The sequence below is a fragment of the Protomyctophum parallelum genome (assembly GCF_964188405.1).
Source record: "Protomyctophum parallelum genome assembly, chromosome: 10".
Classification (NCBI taxonomy): Eukaryota; Metazoa; Chordata; class Actinopteri; order Myctophiformes; family Myctophidae; genus Protomyctophum; species Protomyctophum parallelum.
In genome coordinates this window covers 46,172,780-46,198,251 of record NC_139704.1, presented here as the reverse complement: position 1 = coordinate 46,198,251, position 25,472 = coordinate 46,172,780, and the positions used below count along the sequence as shown (strand labels likewise).

Below are 25,472 nucleotides of genomic sequence, written 5' to 3'. Positions count from 1 at the left end.
TGGGGTTCGACTCCCTGCAGTGCTCTGCTCAATTTGTTGTATTTACATGGTTCATTTTTTTTCCTGCTCATTCTGTTGCCGTTTCATAGATAGCCCCCAGGTTCTTTACTGTGTTTGCAGTCCCTACAGTTGGGTTACCAACTATGTATTTATTATTTCTGTTCACTAGAACTAGAACCAATTGATGGAACCTTACAGGTCTGTAACTCTGAGAGTACGTATGGTGGCTTGCAGGTGATTCCAAAGTGCTGGAGTTTGGAAGTGCTCGTTAGATATCACTCAACTTCCCTGTGTACCGCACCTGTTTTGAATTAGCACATAATGCAAGAGGCAGCAGGACATTGCTTTACTGAAAACGAGTGCTTCCAAACCCTGATGGAAACATGGCCACGGTCTGCAAATGGGCAAGAGTTGTAACAAATAATGTTAAAAGTTTAAGCAGAAGGGAGTTCCAAACGCGCCTCTCGCCTATGGCAGGCCTGTCTGGTGCATCTCAGAGGCCTCTCGCCTATGGCAGGCCAGTCTGGTGCATCTCAGAGGCCTCTCGCCTATGGCAGGCCAGTCTGGTGCATCTCAGAGGTCTCTCGCCTATGGCAGGCCAGTCTGGTGCATCTCAGAGGCCTCTCGCCTATGGCAGGCCAGTCTGGTGCATCTCAGAGGCCTCTCGCCTATGGCAGGCCAGTCTGGTGCATCTCAGAGGCCTCTCGCCTATGGCAGGCCAGTCTGGTGCATCTCAGAGGCCTCTCGCCTATGGCAGGCCAGTCTGGTGCATCTCAGAGGCCTCTCGCCTATGGCAGGCCTGTCTGGTGCATCTCAGAGGCCTCTCGCCTATGGCAGGCCAGTCTGGTGCATCTCAGAGGCCTCTAGCCTATGGCAGGCCAGTCTGGTGCATCTCAGAGGCCTCTCGCCTATGGCAGGCCAGTCTGGTGCATCTCAGAGGCCTCTCGCCTATGGCAGGCCAGTCTGGTGCATCTCAGAGGCCTCTCGCCTATGGCAGGCCAGTCTGGTGCATCTCAGAGGCCTCTCGCCTATGGCAGGCCAGTCTGGTGCATCTCAGAGGCCTCTCGCCTATGGCAGGCCAGTCTGGTGCATCTCAGAGGCCTCTCGCCTATGGCAGGCCAGTCTGGTGCATCTCAGAGGCAGGACAGGTTACAGGAGAAAAGGAGGCACTGGAGAAACTCAAGACAGTTTAAGCACTTATTTTATTATCAGAGTGTAAAGTAAAAAAAAAAAGCAACACTGTTTTGATGTTTCAGTTAAATTCTTCGTCAGGTCATGTGATAATAAAACAAGGGCTTAAAACTGTCTGAGTTGCTCCAGTGACTCCTTTTCTAATGTTAAAAGTTAGTTGTATTTTATTGTGTGTTACACAAAATTTAAAATACAACAAACGTTTTGGGGGCATGATATTTGAAATATAGTCCTAAAGCCTCATAAAAATACAAAGTTGTAAGTTACTCATTTTAATACTATTCAGATATACTGATAGACTACTACTAGTATACACACTCAAATGTGTCTGTTAGGTGAGTCAGAAGGGTTCCTCTAAGCTCCAGAACAAGTGTTGATTTTGACAGCAAATTTTGATTTTAGTTTAGTCATAGTCTTTCTATTTGAAGAAAAACTTAATTTAGTTTTAGTCACATTTTAGTTATCTGAAATGTGTTAGTGGTAGTCTAGTTTTAGTCGAGTAAATAGCATAAGATTTTAGTCGACTAAATCTACAGTTGATTTAGTCGACTAAAATGTATTTTGGCGGGCCTTCATGCTGCCGTAATGACTGATTTTAGTGCTGAAAATAGACGATAAGCTCACAACGTTGTGAGCTTATCGTCTATTTTCAGCAAGAAACCAAGTGTAAAATGATGTGTGTCTTATACTGGATCTCTTGTTCACTAGTCCCTTCCTATAATATTTTAGTCTAAATGATAAATGGTGCATTTATATAGCAACAGCGCTTTACATAGATTGTGCATGACATTCACCCATTCACACACACATTCATACACCTTTACATAGATTGTGCATTACATTCACCCATTCACACACACACATTCATACACGAATGGCGGCGGAAACCATGCAAGGCGCCAGTAGCAATTAGGGGTTGTTCAGTGTCTTGCTCAAGGACACTAAGTCTGGGGGAGCCCACAGGGTTCGAGCTGGCAACCTTGCGGTTACCATCCGGCCACTCTACCCCTGAGCCACCGCCACCCCTATGCATGTCTAGTCTAGTTTTTATCTGTTGACGAAATTGACAATATATTTAGTCATAGTTTTAGTCATCATAGCTTAGTTTCCATTTAGTTTCCATTACATTTTCGTCAGTGAAGGTACAGTAGTCAAATGTAGTCATTTTTCATCATAGTATTAGTCGACGAAATCAACACTGTCCAGAACCCACTTCAATCTAAAGATTATTACATAGCAATTTTACACTTGTAAATTAGTGTGTGGAATTATTTTCCATAAACAAGTTCCCACAAATTTAAAGTAGTCAAAGTAGTTAGTTTCTTGTCCCAGTAACAAGTAAGATACTTCTTAACAGCAGATATCAATATATGAAATGTGTAATGGACTTATTGGACTACGGTATACTGTAATGACATAAACTGTAAGAGTCATATTATATACATAAAGTGACAGCAGCAGGCCTGTGTCGCCCAGATTGGGCGACACAAAGTGGTAAAGATTGGCAACATGCTCTCTCAATCCATGACTCTTAACACTGGGGCCCCCCAGGGCTCTGTTCTCTCAGCCCTCCTCTGGGCCCCCCAGGGCTGTGTTCTCTCAGCCCTCCTCTGGGCCCCCCAGGGCTGTGTTCTCTCAGCCCTCCTCTTGGCACTTTATACCAATGACTCTATTTCACATTCTCAATTTGTTTCTTTTTTTAAATATGCAGATGACACAACTGTTGGCTATATTAAAAATGGTGACGAATCAGCCTACAGGGCCGAGGTGGCAGCCCTCGTAGACTGGTGCACTTCGAATAACCTTATCCTAAACCTGGCTAAGACCAAATAAATTATCTTTGATTTCCGGAAAAAGGGGATTATTCCCCGATCCCTGGTTATCGATGACCAGCCTGTCGAAAGGGTCGACAGTTTTAAATTCCTTGGCACCACTATACGCTGCTCCCTGAAATGGGAAGTTAACACTAGTAAAATCTTGAGTAAAGCCCACCAGAGGCTTCACTTCCTAAGCCTCTTAAAGAAGTTCGGTGTGACTGGGGAGGCGTTGGTTCACTTCTACAGAGCCACTGTGGAGAGTGTCCTCGTCTTCTCAGTCTCAGTGTGGTATGGAAACACCACCGTCTTAGAGAGGAAACGGCTGGAAAGGGTGGTACGCACAGCGTCAAAAATCATTGGCCTCGACCTCCCATCCGTCTCCTCTATCTACACCATACGCACCAAGCGTAGGATGCAGAAGGTGATCACTGACCCCTCCCACCCTGCCTGCTCTCTTTTCGCACCCCCTGCCCTCAGGTAAGAGACTCCGGTCTCTAAAGTGCAATACCTCCCGCTTTAAGAACAGCACTTAACTGTTCGCCTCATGAATGCTGACCCTCTTTTCACTCACACTTTACAGCCTGAAGCTGCTTTGTAAAACGATGAACTGTGATGAATTTGCTATTTATTTATTCAACATGAATTGTAACGTTTTGCATTCTTCTTATTTATTGGTCCCCCTCATATGATGTCTGTACTTTTGTATCGTGTTCTGTCTGATTATGTGATGTGAATATGTGTATGTATCGTATCGTATGTATGTTTTTAGTGCACTGAAACAAATTCCAATCAACTCTGTTGACATGGCAATAAAGTCTTGAAATGAATTGACATGTTGGCAGGTCTCAGTAGGCATTACATGTCTTCTTTTTTTTTAAGATATTTTTTTTGCGGCTTACGCCTTTTATTGATTTTTTAAGGGACAGATAGTAGGCTGACAGGAAACGGGAGAGAGATGGGGGGATGACATGCGGTAAAGGCCGTGTCGGGTCCGGGAGTCGAACCCGCGGAACACCGCGACTGGATCACCAGTCCGGTGCCCAGACCGTTACGCTACGGCCTGGGCCAGGCATTACATGTCTTTGTTATATTTTAAAGCTATTTAAGTGATTAGTTTAATGACGATTAAGTTGTCAACCTTTCAAACCATTCCATTAAGGCACTATGAGGCAATATAGTTTTCTTTTTTATATATTTTTTATCCCACGATTTTGTAACCCATTTTTCACCCCTGTGTCAATCATCTAATGTGATCCTGGGCTCTACACACCCTCCACCAACCTAGTCCCCATATATGGGGGACAAGGGGATACCAACCTAGTCCAACAAGGGGAGAGCAACGGACTTGAACTCATGCTTCCTTCATGCCTGAGTGTCCAAGTTGCTCCTTTACACCAATATAGTTTTGATTGTAGCCTAAAATGCAAACAGCAGGCGAGTAGCCTGGTTGTTCTGACACGGTTTAGACCTAGGAACTGATTCTAAGGGCTGTATTTTGCGTGTCTTAAGTACCAGGTCTTATTCCCTAACTTGAGTAAACTAGACCTGGAGGCGTGATCAATGCCATTTGGCTATTCTGAGTGGCCAAAGAGCATTGATCACGCCTCCAGGTCTTTAGTTTACTCAAGTTAGGGAATAAGACCTGGTACTTAAGACACGCAAAATACAGCCCTTTATCTTGACAATCATGACAGTTTTCTGAAAAAGCTATGTTTCTATGTCAGTCGATTTAAAAAAAATAGCAGACCCACAAGCTCGTAGCGCGCCACTCGGTGGCGTGCTATGAGCTTGTAGATCTGCTATTTTTCAATAGCTAAAGCATAACATAATGCTAACACCAAAAGGGGTTCCCGCCCAAAATGGGTTCATTTTAGACCTAGGAACTGATTCTACAAAATGTCTTCTATAAATCATGTTTCAGTTTTCTGAAAAACCTATGTTTCTATATGTCAGTGGACCACGCAAGTCTGGAACAATTCTTTAAATTTATATTGTTATGTTCATTTTATATTATGGATGGATACATATTCTTCAAATCATGGCATACAGTATATCATATCCCAAAAAGCCACACCCATAGTGACACAGCCATATTACCATTATTATGGCAAAGCATAAGATTGAAGGAACACTGAAAGGCATACATGACACTATTCAGCTATTCACTGTAGACAGCTGTGGGTAAAATGTCAAAGTCACAGAAACAACTCTTTGTGTTTCAACAAACAGGCCTACAGGATCTGAATTCCTGCATGCGGATAACTATGGTTAAAAATAGAAATCTGTTTCTAGAGCAAGGTTATTTTGACCAAGATAGCCTAGACTCATTACCTATGAACTATTACAGAAGAACTGCAGTGTGGTAAATGTGTGTCCCGAGTCCCCACATCAGAAATGTGTAACTGTATGGTATTATCGTGCACATACAGTGCACAAATAATGCACACATCCAATAAGTATAATAGTATTTTGTGTTTGGAAGTCAGCGCAGTCTGTGTAAATTAAATACATGTTCCCACGTCAACACATTTCGGAGAAAATGAACATGAGAAAATGATTTGTATAAAAAGTTCTATTTATTCTGTATTTGACAATCAGACTGGGGGGGGGGGGGGGGGGGGTAAACGCATGCTGAAAAAAAACACATGAATAAAACATACATTTGTTACAATAATTGCTCAGCAGCCATCAATGGCAGACACTGGTGAGCAGAACAAAGGTGAACACATTCACTTATTTAGGTTCCAGAACCCCCCCCCCCCCCCCACACACACACACACCCCCTCCCCCCTGGAAAAACAAACAAAAAAAAGCTAGCATGAAGAAAAGTGAAACACAAAAAAAATGAGTTAGTTAGAGGCGCCAGTCCCGCTTTATAGGATTATAGAGTTGAGTCAAATCCACAAGAATCCAATGTGGGCTTTTGGATAATCCCGTCAGAACTGGCTACTACAGAACACCCAAGCCTGTTACCATTGAGGAGACCCTAGTGAAGGAAAAGGATGAGATTTGACAGAAAGAAAACAGAGGAAGAAGAAGCGCAATAATCCCTATTAAATAAAAAAAACTTCACGATTATTTCTACATGACTAAACAACTCTGTCAACAGCATGTGAAATGTCAAACAAAAAAAAAGGAATATAAACTATTTACACAGATACAAAACTAGGTTTTTCGTTTTTCTTTCTTTCTTTTTTTTGCTGTTTTTGCCAAAATATATTAATGAGCATATAGGCTACTCTTTCACAGAACCTTAACCCATTAGAATAATATCACATATTTATAAAAAACCCAATACATGTAAGCCTGTCCAAGCGGCCATGAATATGCACACAAAAGTGCTATGCATGTCTGTGAGGTGAGACTGAGGTAACACGAAGCTCTGCTCCCAGTTACAGTTCATCAATAATTGATGAGGGATATTTTTCATATCATCCTCCATCAATACGTTCATTAACCTAAAAGTGTGATTGTGACATTTTCCCCTGATTAATGTAAAGTATGTAAGTTAGTGGAGCGATGGAACCTGCACAGCAAAATCCATTTTTACTTTCTAAGAAAGTAAAAATAGATCCGTAAGTCGACCCTTGCTGCAGGTTCCATTTTTATATACTGTCAGTTAAATGAATGCTTTAAAAGGATTGTACTGTGCGGTAGCTGGTATATGTTTGAAATATGAATTATTGCTATCGGCATATTCATATTATGACATTGATGAGTGACACCAGAACCACAACTCCATGGACCAGCCTGAACGGTCAAATCTTCAGAGATCTTTTTTTTATCCATTTGTAAATCTGAGAGTTCATCAGAGGGACCACTAACGGGTCCATTTGGTTTACTCTCAGTGTTAGTGACACTGATGACATCACTAGTGCATAGCCTATCAATAAGGAGCAAACTTCTGCCGGTCAGACTTTTTCATGCCGGCGGCGGCGGCGGCCATTTTGGCGGTGTAAGGGTTTAGACCTTGTGCCGCGGCCGGGTGGACGGCCAGGTAAGGGAAGGATTTCATGCCAAGCAGGCTGGAAATGGGGACGGCGTAGTGCGAGGTTTGCATGGTCGGCATGGCGGAGGAGGGAGAGTGGACGTTAATGGCAGTGGGGGGCAGCTGGGCTTGGGCTTGGGCCATGGCGACCGCCATAGAGGTGGGAGTGGAGACAGTGGGGACAGCGGAGTGAGGGTAGCCCATGTTGAGGTCCACCGCAGCCCCAGGGCTGCTGGCGGCGGCAGCGGCCTGCATGGTGTATTTAGCCATCTCTAAGCTGCAGGCCAGACAAACCCAGGGTCGCATGATCGCAGACATGGAGAGAGGGGGGGGGGGGAGGGGGGGACAGGGTGACATGAGGTGGTGGTGGTGGTGGTGGAGGAGGGGGTCCAGTGAAGGCGTTAAAATTAAATGACAGAGAGACAGGGAAGAAATGGGTGAGACAAAGGGGGAGGAGGGGAGGTGAGAGAAAGAGGAAACAACATAAGAATCAAAGAAGGAATGTTAAACGTGTTAAAACAAAAATAATAAAATAAAGGATTTTCTTCATGCTATAAGAATGGAGTGCAGTGAACCGGATCGAATCCGAACCGTATATATACCTCAAGCAAAACAAATCCTACGCTGCCTTGCAGAATATATTCAGTGTTTTTCTGGGGTTTGTCTTATCTGACATTCAGCAGTGTGACTGCTGGGGCACCATGTCTAGTATAACCTCTGGAATGTCTTACCTGGCGTTGATGAGGTACTGGGCCACGCTGATGCTGGCCGGCGAGCCGGTGATCGTGACTTGGCGCATGGCTGAGCCATCAGTGGCGCTGGCGATTTTTATGTGAGCTCCAGAGACCTGCCGGATCTCATTGATCTTGCTGCCTTGTCTTCCTATTATGCAGCCGATAAACTGAGGGGGAAAAACAAGACCAACGATTTAAACTAAAGTCATACTGTCTGTAGCTCTGCTGTTTCCAAACCTGCTAAGAGTCAGACCGGCAGGCAAGCAACAATGGAGTATTGTTTCCCCCTCCCCCCTCCCCCTTCTTCTCGAAATACCAAGAATAGGTACAACGAGACCAAGAATAGGTACAACGTTAGCATGATCATTTATCATGATTCTGAAAGAGCTACTGTAGTATTCCAGGATGTACAGTATATGTCGCATACTAAGCCCTTATCACTATACGGTTGTCTGATATGATAAGCCAGAATGCTGGGTTTCAGCAGCACTGCTTTTAATGCATTGTTATCGTATAACTTATTGGAACGTATATAGTGTTCTTCTGTATAATGTTCTTCATATAATTGATGGTATTGTCGTCGAAATACATTTTAGTGTAGCACAATTACATCACTTACATCGTTAGGTATTGCGAGCTCTTGTGAAGTTGTGGGGACCGATGCGTCCATACCTACAGTACAAAATAGAAGGAATGGTAACATTTATTTGGAAACATTGCAGTCTGCAGTTTGGAAACATTGCAGTCTGCAGTTTGGAAACATTGCAGTCTGCAGTTTGGAAACATTGCAGTCTGCAGTTTGGAAACATTGCAGTCTGCAGTTTGGAAACATTGCAGTCTGCAGTATGCAGTTTGGAAACATTGCAGTCTGCAGTATGCAGTTTGGAAACATTGCAGTCTGCAGTTTGGAAACATTGCAGTCTGCAGTATGCAGTTTGGAAACATTGCAGTCTGCAGTCTGCAGTTTGGAAACATTGCAGTCTGCAGTTTGGAAACATTGCAGTCTGCAGTATGCAGTTTGGAAACATTGCAGTCTGCAGTATGCAGTTTGGAAACATTGCAGTCTGCAGTATGCAGTTTGGAAACATTGCAGTCTGCAGTATGCAGTTTGGAAACATTGCAGTCTGCAGTATGCAGTTTGGAAACATTGCCGTCTGCAGTATGCAGTTTGGAAACATTGCAGTCTGCAGTATGCAGTTTGGAAACATTGCAGTCTGCAGTATGCAGTTTGGAAACATTGCAGTCTGCAGTATGCAGTTTGGAAACATTGCAGTCTGCAGTTTGCAGTTTGGAAACATAGCAGGTAAACATAAGTACAAAACATAATACATAATTATAGTAGAAACCTTCTAACATTACCACAGTTAATCGTAACAGTGTTTATCTTAATAAGAAAACTGCATATTTTCCATATAGATTTAATGATGTTACCACGCTATATTCCTACCCACTGTGTAATGTTTTCCAGTTCAGTTAGTGGCGGTGACGTACATGAGTATATGGGATAGGCTAGGACGGTCAGGAACGGTTGGTTTGGCCATGAAGATGTTAGATTTAGAGGAGAGATGATGCAGAGGAGGTATCAAGGATGGGGTTGAAAGAGATGATGATTTGGAAAGAGGGATACTGGGGCAAATTTAGAAATAGAATTCCAAATCTGAAAATATTTAGAAACTGTAAATTATGTCTGGCTTTGCGTAGAAGTGTCCTTAAATTGAGCAACAGTGCTGATTTTGTCGACTAAAAACTATAAGACATCGACTACCTTTTTCCACTGACGAAAACTAAATGTAAACTAAATAAAAACTAAGCTATGATGACTAAAACTAAGACTAGTAAATATACTGACAATTTCGACGGCATCAAGGCGAGCCAAAATACATTTTAGTCGACTAAATCAACTGTAGTTTTAGTCGACTAAATAGGCTATCATACGATTTTAGTCGATTAAAACTAGACTAACACTAAAACATTCCAGGTGACTACAATGTGACTAAAACTAAATGAAAGCTATTCAAAAAATGTGCTGTCAAAAAGCAACACTGTTGAGCAAGCAATTATAGGTGCCTTGAATGGTTGCATCTGTTGTGCGTCGGTGTGTGTGAACGGGCGAATGTTACACATTATAAAGTGCTTTGGAGGAATGTATTAAAGAAAAGCACACCATTCACATGAATAATTTGGCAGATAAATAATTAATTACCGACTAGGACACCTACTTATAAAACTACAAAAAATTCCATCGTATATTTATTTTCATCGTATGCAAGTGGAAATAAATAATTATCTGAACTGAATCTCTAAAAAAGTATCCGATAGAGTGAGTCCAGCGGTTCCAAAACCTTTTTGGCCGTGCACCCCCTGTTACCTCCCAACTTAGCTGACGCACCCCCCACATGCTTTATAGTTTATAGAGATATATATTTCCTATTTATCCACATATATGCACATATATGAACCTGAATATGGTATATATATATGCAGCATAGGCTATATTCTGCATTATTACTGTTAATATTTTTCAAATAAAACCATAGCACCACCATTAGACATTTCATGTCCTGCACCCCCTATAGAAGGTGTTCGCGCACCACAAGGGGTGCACGCACCACAGTTAGGGAACCACTGCGCGGATAGACCAATATAGACAATGTAACCTGAGAGATGATGGAATGAAGGCTCATACATAGTCTGGATCTTCGGTGGTGAGGTGACCACCGAACTACAACATGACGTCACTGAGCCGCGGTGAAGAGCAAACCACACCGCCACCGCTCCAGCCTTTCTCTCTGTTTTTTACTCACCACCGCTCAACGTTATTTCAGCTCCATCAGCTCAGCTCACCACCGAAAATCCAGACTATGAATAGGCCTTTTAGACTCTTGTCCGACGCGAAAAAGGGGTGTTTTTTTGATGGTGTGATTGAAACAAAAGAGGACAAGAGAGACAGAGGGACAGATGGACTTCCCCAGGGAGCCGTTATGGCGGGTACGTACCAGGGAAGGTGGGGTTGTTCTGCCCAAGGGAAGGGAAGGGGAAATGCTGCATAGAGGCCAACTGGTGAAGCTTGGACAACTGCAGGGTAGGAAGGTTAGGTTAGAACTAACCAATCAGACTGGATTATTTCAGTGTGGAGTCTAACATCTATTAGAATAGAATACAAAGAGCTTGAAGTTGAACAAATACATCAACGATCACAGACAGTGGTGGAATGGAAAGAAACCGTTTCTGATGTTTTCTGATGGATTCTCTCCTGTACTTGTTTTCACAACAGTTAACCTTAACAGTCCTACTGTAACTGTAACTGTAGGGATAATCGATCATTAAGCCAGGGACAGACAAACTTGTGTACTTCTAGTCGTTTTCCCCACATTCACTGTAAACAAATCACACTCCTATTGTTTGTTAGGGTGGGTTAGTAATGTTGATAGTGTAGATCAAGGTTGTTAGAGTTTCATTTTCGCCGGGTTGGGTAGACGGGGCTTAGTGGTGGCTTGCTTGGAAGGAGTGGACATGAGTATAACGTTAGGTCAAAGGTCATATGGGGGTAGGTGATGAAACAAACAGACTTACATCTTGATGCGGGAAGGCATATTGGCCTGGAATCGCAAAGGCCTGGAATAAATAGGAGAAGAGATATGGTTATATTATTATGTCATCACTACTCTACTGTCAAATTATGTTTACCATGTTGCCTAATATATCCAGGGCTGTGTCATTCATGGGGTGCAGAGGTCACAAGGAACAACGATAAAGGATAAAAAGCAGCTTTATAAAAATGGGTCTTCAGGACAGGAGTGATTTAAAACGAGGAACCGAGAATCCTGATTTCCAGGGTCAGGGCATTCCATAGTAAGGGTGACACATGAGTCATGTGACATGACTCACGAGACCTATACCTAATTTGGGTGGGCGTGGGGGGGGGGGGGGGCAACAAACATACAGTGATATTTATATAGCATTTTTGGTACACCCTTTTTTTGTCGACTAAAACTAAGATGAAAAATGTACGTCGACTACCTTTTTCCATTGACGAAAGCTAAATGAAAACTAAGCTACGATGACTAAAACTAAGACTATACTGACAATTTCGTCAACAAATAAAAACGAGACTAAAATGTTAGGAAGGGGACTAGTGGAGTAGATATAAGTCATTTGTAGACATTGTAGCCTCTGTAGACATTTTTTAAAGCACAGCTCAAGACCCACTTCTACACCTTTGCTTTTAATTGATCTTTAAAATAATTGTTATTCATGTCCTCACTGTATTGCATTACTGCTCTTGTTTTTTAATGTTTATGCCTTGCTTTTCTTTTCTTTTTGTCTCCATTGCTCTGTAAAGCACTTTGAGCTGCATTTCATGTCATGAAAGGTGCTATACAAATAAAGTGTAAAAAACAGTCGGCATCAAGGCCCGCCAAAATACATTTTAGTCGACTAAATCATCTGTAGATTTAGTCTGCAAAGTGGTCTGTGAAAGTGCCATGACGCAGATTTATAATTGGCCTTTTTCTTGACCTACGGGGAGTGTGCATATAGTATTATGTGGTTAGCTGTCCACATGGCTCTTATCTCTAAACATTGAATCGTAATTAAGTGTGAAGGTCATCCAATTATTCTATTTCGCTACTCTTTGACTGAGTACAGAAATCCATGATAGGGTGCATATCGGACAGAGAAGGTAGTCCATAAAATAAGATAAATGTGAATCACCTCATATGTTTTGTTCTCACATAATTATGACGAATTGGTCTGTAAAATCTCAAAACAACATGATATTAATATAGTCCAATGATGTTGAACACTTTATCACACTGTCAACCTGGCCTCCCTGAAATACTTTCTAACATTATTTATGTTGTATTTCTTTATTTATCTAACATAATAATAATATAAATTATTATTATTATTACATTTATTATTATTATTATTATTATTATTACAATTATTATTATTGTCATTATGACATTTGTGATGATTTGATTGGCTGAGCATGGAATGTGACGATAAGAGCGCCCCTCATTTCACACAAGTGTTATTTTATTATTTATTTCAGAGATCTTCAAAACAATTTGAAACACTGTTCCAAAAATGTCAATATGGTAAAAAAAAGAAAAAGAAATAGCATATCTACAATCTCACAATTCGTGCAGCAGTTTGAGCTTGTACTGTACATCAGCTATTAGGTTATTAACAGCAGAGCATTCATTACCATATAATTACACAGATGTGTCCCTCTAGTGGTCATATATGGTTACATGTTTGACTTTAATTTGTGATCTTGTCAAATGGGTCACCTAGATATTGTCATAAATTCATTAGTTACACCACGCATGTTAGTTCAGTTTTAGTCGACTAAATGCCATACGATTTTAGTCGACTAAATCTACAGTTGATTTAGTCGACTAAAATGTGTTTTGACAGGCCTTGATGTCGTTGTAATGGCAGATTTTATACTTTGGTTGCATGCTGAAAATAGCAGATCTACAATCTCAACACGTCGCAGCACGACTGCATCTCTTGTCCCTCCCTAACATTTTAGTCTAGTTTTTATTTGTTGACGAAATTGTCAGTATATTTAGTCTTAGTCATCATAGATTTGTTTTTATTTAGTTTTAGTCAGTGAAAAAAGGTAGTCGACAAACATTTTTCGTCTTTAGTTTTAGTCGACGAAAACAACACTGATGCAAGTCATTCATATTTGCATCCACGTAACCGCCACATGTGCACTATACAAAATGACTATAATGCTTAATGTGTATATATATATATATATATATATATATATATATATATATATATATACCGCTGTACAATAGTGCATCAGGCCTGGGATTCTATCACTGATCATCACGTAACAAAGACAAGGTACTTACTGGTGCCGCGTGCTGTTGTGCTAATACGCCATGGTTTCCTCCAGGCATGGCCTTGGGACGATATGGAATGGTGGCTCCCTTTGGAGGTGACTAATGATAAAATCACACAGAGCACAGGTTACAGTAACAGGAGGAAGGAAGGATTGTGTGTGCCTGACTGTCAGAAGGAGGAAGGAAGGATTGTGTACGTGTGCCTGACTGTCAGAGGGAATTGAAGGATTGTGTACGTGTGCCTGACTGTCAGAGGGAATTGAAGGATTGTGTGTGCCTGACTGTCAGAGGGAAATCTTGCAACTCCAGTAGCAATTTTAATGCCCTTCCTTGAGCCAAGTGTTTACAAGGTATTTTATTGTTTGACAAACGTAATGGTCGTAGGGGCCCATGAGACCCATTCACAACCTACATAAAAGTCTCAAAAAATTCACGGTTGTCAACCTGACAATGTGGCTGTTTTTCTATTTTACAGAAAAGCCAGCTTTTTGAAGGACACAGTCCGGCCCCGGGCCATAAGCCTGCAGCTGAGAGTGAAAGTGACTCGTATACTGCTGCATCTTCATCAAAGTGACACATATGATATAGCTCTACACAAAGCTCTTCAAAATGAAAATCTTTTCCTCTCTCACAAGTACTTACCTCCAGCATGACGGAACAGATGTGTCTCACACACTGAGTGATGGCCTGCGGAGTGCCAGAGATAGTCACAGCCCTCTCAGTGGAGTCAGGCAGCATGTCTCCGGCCACCTGAACCTGGGCGCCTGTGGTCTTCATAGTTCCATCAGGGCAAGAGCAGAAAAGATTATCATTTAACCCCTACTGGAAAGGCTATAGTAGGCCATGCCGAAAAAAGACAGTGGCAGTGGTGGCCTAAAGGTTACACAAGTAAGTGCACTTCTGCATATCTGAACAAGCAGGAACAATCTGGATGGGGGAGTCAATAACCAACACTCACCCCTCTCTAAACGTCAAGTGCTTTTGAGCAATACATACGGTACTCGGCCATTAGATTACAAAAGATCCGTATAGGGAGCGGACAAAACAGAGGGGGAGAGGAATTTCACGTATTTCTTTATTTTTATCTCCGTTGCCGACTGTTCCCAATCCGACGTACGTTACGTTACTGATCGGCCCCCGATTTCAGATCACGTGATCGGATCGGATCGGGACAACCGTAGTTACGGTGGGTGTTGGTTGTACCCCCTGGAGACATTTGACACAAGCATACACAAGTACCGAAAGTAGCGTATTATATGAAAGTATGCATGCAGACTGACTGACTGACTTGACTGACTCACTGACTCACTGACTGACTGACTGACTGACGGACGGACGGACGGACTGATGGGAAATGCATGATTTCATAGTAAATGCAAACTGTGGCCGTAATAAATGTCTCTGCTTGGGTCAGGGGAATAAAAAAAACGAATGAATAAAATGTCTCCTGATGCTCCTACCTCTCTAATCTCTTTGATCTTGGAGCCTCCTTTGCCAATCAGTGAGCCACACTGGCTCCCCGGGAACACCAGACGAAGTGTCACAGGTGGCTTGCTTGTCACGTTGCTGTTTATCATCGCTGCAGTAATATCCTGGGGGAGAGTTAGGACAAAATATGCTTTATTTTCAGGCCTGGAGAAATTTCTGATTTATTTACCCCGAGACTTTATTTATACGGTTGCAAAATTGGCAAGAGTCACATCCACTATAAATGTATTCATGTGTTTTGACCCTCTGGTCAACCTATGCCATTTAACTTATTATTAAAGATGACTTTCCATTTATTTTTTCAACGTACCTCCTCAAACTTTTCTGCGATCATAGCGAAAGCTCTGAAGAGTCCTTCGGTGGGTCCAGTAATGGTGACTATCCTCTCCGGGGAGGAACCTTCTGATATGTTGATACGTGCGCCACTCTGTAAATACACATTTAACCTGTCACAACATGTTGGCCACAACGAGGAATATCGCCTTCATTTTGCTGTGGCTCACATGGCAAAACAATGAGTTCATGAAGCATTCATGTGACTATAGGCTACTGTGTGTGAAGACACGTGATTTTCAATAAAAACAAGACAGGGTTTAATAATGTCATGCGCGTGGAACTCTATATGGGCAAATATTTGATGACATGTGGAAATCCATACTTTGTTCAGGTTGTGCTATATGCGCCTGAGCGACAAAAAGAAGCACAGGGGCAGTTGAAGCCTTTTTATTTCAGATGCAGACTAAGGTTTCAATATTATATCTTCATCAGAGACTTTGATGATTAAGCTGAAATAACGAAATTGTTTAGTCTGCAATAACAAAAAAGGTCTTCAATTGCCTGAGTGCTCCCTGTACTCTCCCTTCAATAAATAGTTGTTAGTGCCCAACTCACCTCCTCTCTCATTTTCTTAACCGTTTCCCCCTTCTGAAATCACGCAGGAAATTGCAAAATAAAGTATTATGAGATCTTGTACAAACATAGTGTAACAACAAAACAAAATCCATATAGATCGTAGATAGATTGTATAGATTGTATAATTAAGATACATACCTTCCCAATGATGCTGCCCACTTCCTGTTACCAAGGAGATGAGAAAGATTGGTTATATTGCTATATACATTGTATTATTAAAATAATAAACGATAAATTATCCAAAAATATACTGTAACAACTTTGGGAAAACAAGTTATTATCTTTAAGGTCACATATTATACTAATTTTCAAGTTAATATCTGAGGTCCCCAAAACTTTTTAACAAGCTTTTTTCTGGACAGGCTGCTTCTGGCAAATGCCCCATTCTGAGACTGGCTGCCATGGTCCCCCTGCCTGCATGCCCCATTCTGCCCCAAACTGGCTGCTGGTCCCCTGCCTGCAGACCCCATTCTGCCCCAAACTGGCTGCTGGTCCCCCTGCCTGCAGACCCCATTCTGCCCCAAACTGGCTGCTGGTCCCCCTGCCTGCAGGCCCCATTCTGCCCCAAACTGGCTGCTGGTCCCCTGCCTGCAGGCCCCCTTCTGCCCCAAACTGGCTGCTGATCCCCTGCCTGCAGGCCCCATTCTGCCCCAAACTGGCTGCTGGTCCCCTGCCTGCAGGCCCCCTTCTGCCCCAAACTGGCTGCTGGTCCCCTGCCTGCATGCCCCCTTCTGAGACTGTTTCCCTCTAGTTCTCATCCACTTTGTTTCATGATCCTGATCTAAAACGATACTCCACGTAGCTTCTGTGCAATTCTTATCTGCCCCTCGAATGGGTGGAGAAACTGGAGATACCGAGGAGGGATTCTTTTAACGAGTCCCCTCTTGACATTATAGTAGGAGGAGGTCAAATCGGAATGTCTTGTTGATTGATTGAATCGCCATGTTTTCTGACCTAGCCAATGAACCCACAACAAGAAACTGAGATGGGTTGTCTTATTGCACAGTTTGTGTTACTTAGCACATCAGAGACCAGCTCTGTGGCCTTGTGTTAGTGTCTGCCCTGAGGTGGGCAAAGACCAATGCAATGCCTCCCTGCTTGGCACTGACCTACAGTATGTGCCACAAGGCTTGGGAACTGTTGGTTCACTTCTTAAGGCTACTTACTTTACACCAAAGTACACTCAAATATAGGTGTTTTTTTTCCCAGGGCAGTTCAGAAACCAGCCAAAGAAAACAAGAGTAAATTCACTGTCAGAGGGCTAGCTTTCAAAGTGAGTGTTTAACTTGTCCAACATTTGTCATAAATAGTTCAACACTGTCATGTTATTGTCTGAGACAAAAACCGGCAGCCAAGCAGGCTAAACCACCCCTTAAACTAAAGTTATTGAAATTGTTGTTTGACCAAAGACTGGTTTACCTTCCCATGCATCAGCAGCCTCAGTGTCAACATGACGTTCAGACCCCCGTCCGAAGCCATTTCTTCCTTGTCAGACATGGCCAGTGTATTCCAAGCTTCAAAAATAAACTCTGTGGAAAAAGACAGTAATGGATGTGAAGACCTCCAGAATGCATGTAAAAGAAAATGTTAGGATATTTCGGGCTGTGTGGTAAACTTTCGTTCTAAAATGAAGAATATGATCAGTGTCATCCAAGTATTAAAGTCATTCATTAAAATAAACTAAAAGCATTCCTTTGGATATTTTTACACATTAATGAGGGAACTATAATGACTAATTTCAAGATTTCCAGCATTAAACCAGCATCATGTGCCCTTGTCTTTCACTTTGACCAACTCTAGACATGTGGTAGAAACTTATGCAGTTGCTTGAGTCAACATGAATGTATTCAAAATAAATCCATTTACTTATTCATTCACAGTAAAGGCTCTGACACACACTGTATGCTAATACTAGCATTCTACTATGCGTGATCATGTCTGTGACCGTGGCCAAGATAAGCCTTATAGTCTATCCCGTGTGAGGAGGAGCTAGCTGTGCCGTTGGTTTTTAGCTAAATACAACTCGTGTGACTGCTGTTGATTAGATGAGTCACAAAACAGGGGCCATTTTGTTTCTCTACGGGGGCTGAAGATCAAGTGACATCTGTGTGACCGACCGTCTCCCCCAAGGAGGTTCATGTAATCTCACGCTGAGAGGATACAATGTCCCACTGTTCAACATGTCTAATGCATCATGTTTGCAGATCCAGCCATGAAGGAATGTCTCTATGCCGGCAAACATGGAGTCGCAGCCACCGTAGCATTGCATTTAAAGAGGACAGTGGTCCTGCCTGACATCCCCGGGGATTCCAGGATGTGGACTTGGCATTCATTCTTAACTGCATGAACCCTAAGCGTCCCCTTTTCTGGGCATGCCATAATAGGCATACGTTCTGCAACAATGGGAGCTCTACAAGTCCACAACGCACCGCGTCTGAGACGCATTGCAAGTTTGTAGATTGTCTATTTCTTCGTAAAGACATTTGGTATAGACTAGAGGGAAAAAAAGAAGGAGGCCAAGTACAAAACCCTGTGGGACCCCATCCAATGATGTGTATATATGGGTTTAAGTGGTTAACAGTGGATGATCAGTATAACTGGATCCAACATGTTCCACAAAATAAGTCGCTTTTCCACAACTTTGACACTGGCTCGGCTCAATTCGACTCGCCTTTCTTGATTTTTCCACTTCAGAATGGACCCCCTCAATGTTGCTCGCTGTCATAGCAGCATAGCAGCATCATAGCTTGACTGGAAACAATATCTACTTCATCTGTACAAAAGAACAACTGGTGATTCTGTCTTGCCAATCAGGAGTTTGCAGTGTTTTAATCTCTTGTTATTTATTACCTCAAAAATGTACAAGGCATACAAATGAAGGGTTTTAAAAGATTTTTTGTTATTTTTTTATACGGGTCACAGGTAATGTGTTATACCGTGCAAAGATGTATGTATGCATTAAGACCCCTTGGAACCAGCCAAATATTGCAATGCTACCTGGAACCATATATGGAGATGTACAGTAATAGAGTACAGTAAGGGTCAGGCTTCTGTATAAAACTAAAATGGACCCATAGGAATATAATTATTTGTAGACTCTCAGAGTTAAACTAACACTGGGGATGTTACTGTGCATTGTATTGATGAATCTCCTTAGATACTCACACAAATCAGTCAATGATGAGTTCTCTGCCGCCATTCCACACCTAAGAAAAGAGGTTAAAATGGGTTGGCACAAGCATGGGCATTTAAGGCACTAAATCAGATATTAATACAATGAGAATCATTATCTGTGCAATGCAGGACGTATTCCAAATGAATTGCTTTCGTGAGCAAATTGTGCATGGCATTTTAACAATATTCTTAAAATACTGTAAATGGGAAAATAAGACCTGGATTTCTAGAAACAAGAGCTGGCTTATACTGAAAAACCATCTCCTTGTACAGTCAATACCATGTGAACATCACCAGACAGACAGAGGTGAACAGATTTATCTACACAATAATGCTGTGATATTCTTCTTATTTCTGTGTGTAATTGTATAGTTACTGTACAGTGTGCATCGAACAAACGGCAACTTCACTGTCTAATCCTATAGGCCAGGATTTATTTAGCTAACGCTAACACCCTTTTGACCCATTTCTGTCACCTCTAACATGTCAGCGCTCACGGAAGACTTTAGAACAAAACCACAAAGAAAACATGACATTAAAACAATGTAACGCAACTCCCAACGCACTGACTATCCGCTAAACCAAAATCTGATGCATGTGGGGCTTTTCTTTTTACCGGTTTTTAGTTTTCGTTTTTGGAGGGTTATATGGAAAGTGTATTTTTGTTAATGTTAGGGCTTTTTGTTCCAATATATTTAATCACTTTACAAAACAAACAATCAGAACAAATGCTGAATCATTTGAAGATAACAGCGTGGGATTACATTACACCCTCAATAATGCCACTGAATCGCAAACAAAGGATTTAAGATACTGTAGTAGACGGTATGATTTTTCCATAAATGCAATGCTAGGCTATAATGTATACCTTATTTTATATCACATATAGTATTCTATCATAATAATAACTTTTCTTTTTGTGAATAACATGTCATGACCGATCTGTACGATGGAGTATGTTAATTCAACATAACTAATGCAGTGATTGGAGGTGGTTTTGCTGTTCTTCTATTCAGACATTATTATATCTTGTGGTCGGGCATAGGACCACTACTGATTGACAAGAGGTACTGCATGACATGTCAGTGGACAGTATAGGACAAAGTTACCGATTGCGGCTTTAAGCTTTATTTATGAGCTCACACACATCAAGCTACACATGGGGCCTATACGTTTTTAACATCAGGCCATTGCATTCCACCCAAAAGACATTAGGTCTTAAAGATAAAAGGATGTGACTGTTAACCAGACAAATGGGGCAAATAATCTGTCTCAAATCAAATCTACAGTATACAGTCTTTAGCCTATAGAGTGTAATCAGCCGATTGGTTTACTTTTGCATACTTTACCTTAAAATAGTTCAGAAGTGTAAATGTCTACAGTATCTCAAACTCAATCCTATTCCACTGTATTCCGGCCTGCAGTATATTGTTGCAAGAATAAATCTTAGCAGTTAAGAGCCTGTGTGTGAGACTGAAAGGCCTGTAATGCGACAACAATGAGTAGTGTAAAGTACTGACCTTCTATTTGATTATGCTGGGTGCTCTTCTTCTGCTCGTGGTATCTCCTCAATGAATGCCCGGTCAGTGTGGAGGTTATGTATATGTTTGTCCCCTTTGTTGTGGGTTATTGGGCAGCGAGTGGACAGATGGCTCCCTGTGCCCTCAGACCGGCTGGAGTGAGGCTGGCTTTGCTATTAGTCCCTTCAGCTTAGCCCACGATAAGCCCTTATGCAGGGCAAGGGAACCCACATCTCTCGCCTAATTCTCCCTGTCAGTGTTATTGGCGTTCCACTGAAGACAGTCCCGCCTGCTGAAGAGGCCTGAGGGTATGTCAGAGTGGATCTCCGGCGGGACACTGTCCAACTCAGAGAGGGCATGCTACTGTTGCAGACAGTATACGGCCAAACGGGGGAGGTCTATACCCTTTTGCAGACACCGAAAACAAATGCAGAGACATTGCTTGGGGGGGAGGGGGGGGGGGGAATAGAAGCGTTGTTAACTGATGTGGCCTTGTGACTAATGTCTGTGCTTGACTGCTGCACTGATCATTAGATTCTCAGAGAGCTTCCTGCTTTTCCACCATGCCCGATTTTTTTCCTCTAAAAATAAATCCCTGTGTATGAATGAAGTCGGTGCTTTTGTACAAGACAGTCGTGGCACATAGACACCCGACTAATTGAGGACCAGCGAGGGCAGTGACATATTTGAGGTGTTCAGTTTTGTTACGTACAATGTCTTCATGGGGCGCTTCGACCCCCCGTTCCCTCCACCACCCACCCTTCCCCCACCCCACACCAAGCCCTTGTGTCCCGGTAATGAGGCCATCGTGGATACAATACAAGCCTTCTGCAGAGAAAAGGGGCATTCAGTTGAGCTTCAAAACTCGCAAAGGAAATGAATCAGCGAAGCATAAGTGGCATATTTAATTACTTTTCACTGCATTGCACGAAGACAATGATGGCTGCTGTGAGCCTCATGGCAACCTCTCTCAGACTTAAGTGCTCTGGCCGTTCCTACATGGAATACAACAAACTGTTGTAACTGTAACTTACAGTAATGATATACAATTGTAAAGTGGGTGAATTGTTTTTTTGGGATGCGGCGGGTGTGGGTTTTCTTACTTTTAAATGTATTATTATTACACACTGTAATAAGTGCACCTTCAACACATTGCCAGTATTACTGCTAGTTATGCTTAAGTGGTACATTTCAATAGATAACATATCACTCCGCCATTGAGTACTTTAGATGTGCTACTTCTGGCATTGCATCTGTGCACGAGTGTCAGTGTGTGTGTGTGTGTGTGTGTGTGTGTGTGTGTGTGTGTGTGTGTGTGTGTGTGTGTGTGTGTGTGTGTGTGTACTCGCGTGCGTGTGTGTATTGTGACAATCTCACCCACATTGTTTGCCTATATCTTCTTTGTCCATGTGTTTTCCCTCATCATGCAGGACGGAGGGGGGACGCAGGAGGGGGGGGGGACGCAGGAGGACACAGGAGGACACAGGAGACTCTCTGAGGACACCTGGCTGCTGTGTCGCAAGACAAATTTCAGTGTGAAGTTAACTGACAATAAAGTACTATATCATATCATATCACCTACAGTATATGGAACCAGTGAGTGTCCAAGTTAGACGACGTTTGTTAAACCCTCCAGACTATAGACCTGAGTTACAACTGTACTTGGACAGCCTTTTTTTCACCATCTACAGTCTACACTCTACACCAAATCTATTTGCCAAAAACAGGGGTTCTACAAACACCACCGTTTTCACCCGTCACAATGGTCAACGGTCTGCAGCAACATCCTCCAGGGGCTCATCATCATGTCTGATTCTGCACTTCCTTAAAGGACCACTTCACCACTTTTCAACCTATCTTCATATAATAGGTCCTCACTAATAATCATGATAAAATGGCACGATTCTTTCCTACTCAGTATGTGTCTCATAGGAGGGCTGTGGGCAGTTTAGAAAATGTCTTCCATCATTAGGCAATGTTTAGATTTTCATTATCGTGAGAACGATGGCTTCCATTTTCGCATTACAACTTTTCAGGACTAGAAAGCCTGAAGTTTCTATTAGCTTGTATTCCCCATCGAAGATGTCACTGGAAGACGGTTTCTGAACTGCCCACAGCCCTCCTATGAGACACAGACCGAGTAGGAAAAAAAATGCGCCATTATTTCATGTGGCCCATAGTGTGGCCCATATGGTGTAGTTGGCCATATAACACATATAACAACAGCGGTTTGAGGGCATCCTCACTGCATGGCCTAGCGAATACCGAAGAACGCACCAGTTTACCAAGTCGCCGCGGCGAGAATTCTTCATCAATGTCTTCATCGTTATGCTAACATGCTGTCTTCATCAGTGTGGTGTGTCAAACTCACAGATGTTATCAAATTATTTTGTGCAATTAAATGGTCAGCTAGATGATGATAAAAAGGTGAGTATGTGAATACCGATGATAAGTAGGCCTACCATTTCAGGAATTGTTTACTAATGAATGACATTGTTTTGGTACTTTGGTGTTTAAACTTTTTGTATTCCTACTTTCTCTAGTGTTAACTCTAAACAACTATCCTCTCTCTCTCAATTCAATGCAATTTAAATGAAGGTGAAGTAAAACTAAAATGCACTAAATCGCGACGAGTTGGTAAAGTGGCGAGTTCTCTGGATACCGGCCTAGCCATCGTAGCTGGTGCTGGGCGATCGTAGCCTAAGGGCCGATTCATACTCCTATTTTACCGCTGTTTCGGCGCTGTAGTGCCGAAATGATTTCGGCTCGTCAGAAATTTTCAGTAGCACCGAAGAGCCGACTTTAGGACGGTATACCCGCCCACCCGAACCTCAAATGATATGATCAACCAAAAAGAAAAAAAACAAACACAAATTATGGAGAACAGGTTTCTGTCCAACAGCAACGATATAGTACTGTACAGTGTACACTGTACTAATAATTTACAATAAATCTTTATTGTAAATATTTTACTGGTCTATGAAGCTCTAAATGGTCTTGCACCCTCTTACCTCCTCGACGGTCTACCTATGTCCCAGGCCGCCCCCTCAGGTCCTCCACTGCTGGCCTGCTTGAGGTGCCTATAAGGGATGGCAACAAAAAGACACAGTGAGGCGGCTTTCTGCTTCTATGGGCCAACAGCCTGGAATAAACTCCCATTACAGCTTTGACAGGCACCCTCCTTAGCCATATTCAAAGCACAGCTCAAGACCCACCTCTTTACTACGTTTGCTCTTACTGCCTTGCCTGTTTTACTGCTGTTTTTTGATCTTTACTTTTGCTTTATTGTTGTTTTATGCTCTTTGCCACTATGTTTTTTTTTGCTAAATTGTTACTTTACGTTTGTGTTTTTATCTTCTTCTGCCCTGTAAAGCACTTTGCGTTGCATTTTATCACATGAAAGGTGCTATATAAATAAAGTTTATTATTATCATAAGCCAATGGGAGGCAGCCTATAACCTATAGTCTGAACGGCATAAAAACGCATACTCTGAAGTGCAACGTGAAGCCATATTGGCTGCTGTTGTGTAAGGGGCTAACACCAGAGACGTTAGAAGGACGGAGCGAGTGGTAACAGAAGCTAATTATAAGCTATCTGGAGATAGAAAGCCATAACAAAACACAGTGAATGAACCAACAAAAAAACGTCGGAAACGAACGAAAACAACGGCCGGGAGGTTGTGACAGAGAAACAGAATAAAACAACGGCCGGGAGGTTGTGACAGAGAAACAGAATATAACAAAAAAAAAAAAAAAATCTTACAACAAGAAACCTAGCCCTAACCCTAAACCCAGGGGGGTGGGGGACATATAGAACCCTAGGAACATAGGGATGACCCCAAATGGGTTCCCTGAAACAGGGGTGTGCAGACAGTGCAGTAAACGGTATTTTTGGTTAAAGGTATAGCCTATAAGTGTTAAATCTGCTGTTGGCCTGTCGCGTGTCACCCCACTGTAGTGCGTGCATGTGCACATCTTGTTACCGGGGCGGACCGGGTTTTTTCCCAAATCACTGACTGAATGCTCCTTTAAATTGGAAGTGATGAAACAAGATAGAATTGGAACTGGAACACTAGGCCTATAACATTTATGTCACTGGCAGAAGGGTTTCTGAACTGCCCACAGCCCTCCTATGAGACACAGACTGGTTTCTGAACTGCCCACAGCCCTCCTATGAGACACAGACTGGTTTCTGAACTGCCCACAGCCCTCCTATGAGACACATACTGGTTTCTGAACTGCCCACAGCCCTCCTATGAGACACAGACTGGTTTCTGAACTGCCCACAGCCCTCCTATGAGACACAGACTGGTTTCTGAACTGCCCACAGCCCTCCTATGAGACACAGACTGGTTTCTGAACTGCCCACAGCCCTCCTATGAGACACAGACTGGTTTCTGAACTGCCCACAGCCCTCCTATGAGACACAGACTGGTTTCTGAACTGCCCACAGCCCTCCTATGAGACACAGACTGGTTTCTGAACTGCCCACAGCCCTCCTATGAGACACAGACTGAGTAGGAAAAAATGGTGGCAATTTTATCATGAACATTAGTGAGGACCAATTATATGAAGATAGGTTTAAAAGTGGTGAAGTTGTCCCAAACTTTTTCATGTCAAGGACCCCCAAATTGACCCATTTGAAAAGATTTGCCAGGGACCCCCATAAGAGAACATTTTTACGGCAGCTATAGCAGTGATTCTCAACCATTTTAATTTCAATGCATTTGATGTGCAATAGGCATTTCTATCTCTGGGACCCCTTAATGAATGTATATTGT

General features: G+C 42.4%; 2 protein-coding genes and 1 long non-coding RNA gene across 3 annotated transcripts in view; 1 reads left to right on the top strand and 2 right to left on the bottom strand.

Moving 5' to 3' along the window:
• Window positions 1-25,472, top strand: part of fignl1 (fidgetin-like 1) — a 189,583-nt gene that overhangs the window by 155,480 nt on the left and 8,631 nt on the right. The gene's annotated exons all lie outside the window — the stretch shown is intronic.
• On the bottom strand, window positions 6,895-17,497 carry LOC310865155 (poly(rC)-binding protein 3; the record flags this gene model as incomplete). The annotated part of the gene is made up of 12 exons (XM_083774167.1): window positions 17,417-17,497; window positions 16,136-16,159; window positions 15,977-16,009; window positions 15,396-15,512; window positions 15,058-15,189; window positions 14,240-14,368; window positions 13,607-13,696; window positions 11,304-11,345; window positions 10,727-10,805; window positions 8,350-8,402; window positions 7,728-7,897; window positions 6,895-7,273 (listed from the first exon to the last, which is right to left on the bottom strand). Exons 1-12 carry the CDS (start codon window positions 17,492-17,494, stop codon window positions 6,895-6,897), a joined length of 1,326 nt encoding a protein of 441 aa, XP_083630293.1. The 5' UTR covers window positions 17,495-17,497.
• LOC310866083 lies at window positions 19,163-23,772 on the bottom strand. The gene is made up of 3 exons (XR_014569877.1): window positions 23,703-23,772; window positions 22,073-22,195; window positions 19,163-19,203 (listed from the first exon to the last, which is right to left on the bottom strand). It is a non-coding gene; the product is annotated as an uncharacterized lncRNA (long non-coding RNA).